The sequence below is a fragment of the Barbus barbus genome (assembly GCF_936440315.1).
Source record: "Barbus barbus genome assembly, chromosome: 18".
Classification (NCBI taxonomy): Eukaryota; Metazoa; Chordata; class Actinopteri; order Cypriniformes; family Cyprinidae; genus Barbus; species Barbus barbus.
Genome location: NC_136746.1, coordinates 14812799 through 14816865, shown reverse-complemented (window position 1 = coordinate 14816865; position 4067 = coordinate 14812799). Strand labels below are relative to the sequence as shown.

Genomic DNA, 4067 nt, shown 5'->3' with positions numbered 1-4067 from the left:
AAACTCCCATTAAAATCACTGAAGCTGTTTACACTATGAAATTAATATCTTACAGATTCGGACACACATTTGCACTTTGTTGTTTCTGAGAGAGAATTCGCCAGAAAGAGGTATTCAGTCAGCGAGGGAGTGAAGAAAACACCGGCATTTAAGCGATGATTCATCTGAACACCTCTGATTGGTCATTGCATTCATAAGCTCAACAGCATCGTGTGTGATTGGTTATAATGCGCGGTGCTGTAAAATCGTGTCTGGCTCAACGCCAGCCAGCGAACACAGATTTGAATTTAGCAGCTGATGATATGACGCGCTGAATGTCTAATCTAATGACACCGGAGTTGTATTAAATATAGAAAATATTAATATTTTTTCGGGTGGGTGGTAGTGACGCTATTTTTTCTCATTTGGAAGCTGCATTCAAAATCCACTTGGCTAAAAAATCTGAGGGGGCACGTGCCCCCTCACTTTGAATGGGCATGATGCCTCTGAATATAAGTGCTGTATTATTCTCTATCAAATCAATGCCACTACTTACATCATTTTCTGTATTCAAATAACTGGATCATCTAATAAAGATCCAGCAATATCTACATTAAGTGCTCATGGAATCACATGTGATCAAATCCAGACTGCTCCGGTCTGGGTTCCATTAATGGTAGGTGATTTGAACTGTTCCGCTAAATCCATTGCATCATACAGATGGGAACTTGTCTAATATACTCCTGACTGGTAAGTGTCGTCTAATAACGCAGGAAGGAAATAAACAGTTCAATGTCGCTGCATATATTTTCATACTGTGCCAGAGTGTCACAAATTGTCCTCTTCTGACTACAAGAACAAAGCAGCCCTTTGCATACGGGAACCAACCTTTTTGAACAAGGCCCTGAGTTTGCAGACTCTGCAGGTACTCTTGGATCTGGTCTTTCTGTTGATGTTGTCTGGTTCTTCATCATGCCCTTCACCTCCAGCCTCTTCCTGACCCAGCCAGGGAGTCCACACCCCTCCGTGAAGTTGCGGGTCAGCCATCGGGTCGTCAGGTGGATTGCGTGGAGGCACAGCTGTTCGGTTGTACTCGGCAAGTCGGGTCAACAGCACCTTGACCACCTCAGGCCGTGCCTCTGCCAAATCCGCCCTCTCATAGGGATCTGCAGTGACGTTGAAAAGCCAGACAGACTTCCCTCGCTGGTCTCGTCTCTTTTCCATGCCCTGCCACTGCTGCGGACCTCCCGGCATCGTCTGCGGAGGAAACCAGTCTCCGTCACCTACATTCCCTGTCAGAAGTTTCCAGTCGCCAGCTCGAATGGCTGCACGCACTCCTGTATCCCAGATCCCAAAACCATTAAGATTTAGGAGTCTCGGGTCGACTTCTCCATGCTTGCGTGACACTGGGTCAATGTTGAAGAGTATTTCAGTTCGGGGACAGGGCAGGCCGCTGCTTATTGCACCCCAAACATCTTGGCCGTCCAGGTGGCTGGAATCAGATTCTCTGTATCCTGCAAGAGACAGCAGGGTTGGGTACCAATCGGAGATGTGAATCAGAGCCTGACTCACAACCCCCTTCCTTTTCAACAGTGGGCTGTGTACAAAACCGACTGCTCGAACTCCACCTTCCCAGTAGGAGCCTTTGCCGCCACGCAGGGGCCAATTACAACCTCCCGAGAGAGGTTGGCCCCCGTTGTCTGAAGAGTAGATAAGCACAGAGTTGTTGTAGTAGCCTCTCTCCCGCAGCTCACTGACAATATCCCCTACTGACTCGTCTACGCCGCTTACCATTGCGGCATAGTGACGCCGAGGTCTGTTGCCAAGGGTCTGGTAGCGTCTGAGAAGATACCCAGGAGCTTGTAATGGTGTGTGCACGGCCTGGAGGGCCACGTATAGAAACAGGGGCGTCCGCTGGTCATGACCTCTCAGGATTTCTTTCACTCTGTAAAGAGTCCAAATGACCACAAAAACTTACATGACTCAACACGGCACAGTATTTGGTTCACAAATGGTTGGTGTTTCTCACCTCTCAGTGTAAAGCCTCGTTGAGTAATTCCCACTCAGCTCCCAGGCTGGCCGTTCTCCATCATGCAGGTCGAACCCACAGGCCTCTGTACCGTCACAGCTTTGGAAGCTAAAATGGTCTCCACTGCCCGTAAGCGATCCAAGGAAGCTTTGAAAGCCACGGCTCGTTGGCAGACACTCGGGCCGGCAAAAACCCAGGTGCCATTTCCCTACCATGTGAGTGCTGTAACCAGCCTGCTGGAGCCTCTCAGGGAGTGTCGGTATGTCGGGGGGCAAACAGAGGGGCTGCCGTGCACGGATGATTGAGTGTTGAAGCCCAGTGTGAATCTGATACCTGAAGCAATAGATGGTAGGTGGCGATTTTGAACACAGATTCAAAGTTCCTCAAATCTGCCACTGCCCTGCAGAGTTTAGCTCAAGCCCTGATCAAACTCACCTACCTGTAACCTTCTAGTAACTCTGAAAACCTTGCTCACATTAGGGTTGGAGCCAAACCTTGCACGATAGTGGCCATCCAGTTCTAGATTCATGGAACTCTTGTCTATACTAATAAATTCACTGGGTTTAACTCCAACTATGAAAAGTTACTAATATTGAATATGCAATAGAATAAGATAATTTATAGTAGTATATTGTAAGTATTATACAGTGTTTTAACGAAATAGTGGCATTAGGAAAACAAATGTAGGTCTCTTACCGTCCAGTCATAAGCTGGCTGCGTGAAGGGGAACAGATGGGCTGAACATAGTAGTTTTCCAGCTTTACCCCTTCGCCAGCCAGCTGGTCCAACACGGGCGTGTGGATCTCCGAGCCATGGTACCCAATGTCATTGTAGCCTTGGTCATCCACCATCACAAAAACAATATGTGGGGGAACTCGGTCCTGTCTGAGAACCTTTTCCTCTGTAGTATGTATTAGTCCAAGCGCCAACCAGAAGCACAGCACCAGCGCATCCATAATTGCAACCAAATTGCTTGTCCGTTGACTAACCTTTTGGTGACTCCTTATGTTGATGTTCAATTTAAACCAAGCCAGATTAACAGAAAATGCTTGCTGTTATAATCCATCTAGCAACATGAAGGTCCTGTTTCCCACTAAAGTAGATTTGACTCTTTTAATTTTGTTTAAAACTAGTAAACGATAAATGAAACTTGTTCTGTAGCTCTTCTCGGTTTGTTAGTCTAGGGTGGCATTCTGTATGTCTGAGTAATTTTGTGAGCGGAGCTGAATTGTCTGAGAGTAAACACTGCTGTCCTGTAACAGGACTGTGCTACATTCCTCTAGCACACCAACCTACAGGATTATGCGTTTGTGTTTGAAATGTTATACATTGGTAAATAACAAAAAAATAGATTTGATAAATGTTATGATATTTTCACAGTTTGTAGCAAATATATACTTATAACATTACTTTGTATACAACATCTAAAGTTTCACAGTGATGGTGTATGTGAGTATTTCTTGATGGGGTAATTGTTTAGAAATATGGAAATTTAATAAAAAATACAAATCAGTGGGGGGGGTGAAGGAAATAGTGTTGAAACCACCTGGTCAGTAAGTGTATTACAACCAACTAATAATAGGAAGGAAAGATTCATCCTCTCTCTCCCAACCCACAATGTCCACCAGAAATAAACCATGGGTGATATTGACCCAAAACAAGCATCAGGTGAAGCAGAGTTGATGAGACAAACCTTACACGTTGTTTTATTGATCCTTTAATTACCTCAGAATCACAGAAAGGTGTTTACCTGATAATGAGTTCCCAGAACAGAAGCTGTGGAGGCCGACTTTCCTGTACACAGGCTAAGTGATGCTTACTGTGGAAGTGTGCATGGAGAGGACAAGCACTGATCTACTGAACCTAGAGAGAACGCAGTCAATAAAGCCTTATTAGATGCACATCAATTAAATGGACAGCTCAAGCAAAACTAAAAATTCTGTCATCATTCATCCTCATGTTGGTCCAAACCTGCTGAACACAAAAGTTGGTAACTGTTAAACAGTCTTAGTTACCATTACTTTCACTGTATGGACAGAAAATATGTCTCTATCATAAA

The 4067-nt window shown here is 45.0% G+C and overlaps 1 protein-coding gene across 1 annotated transcript; it reads right to left on the bottom strand.

The window, feature by feature from the left end:
• Nucleotides 1-828: 828 nt before the first annotated feature.
• LOC306883924 (arylsulfatase I-like) lies at nucleotides 829-2964 on the bottom strand (the record flags this gene model as incomplete). Its single annotated transcript, XM_079439450.1, has 3 exons — nucleotides 829-1924; nucleotides 2009-2341; nucleotides 2705-2964. 3 exons carry the CDS (start codon nucleotides 2962-2964, stop codon nucleotides 829-831), a joined length of 1689 nt encoding a protein of 562 aa, XP_079295576.1.
• Between the last annotated feature and the right edge of the window lie 1103 nt (nucleotides 2965-4067).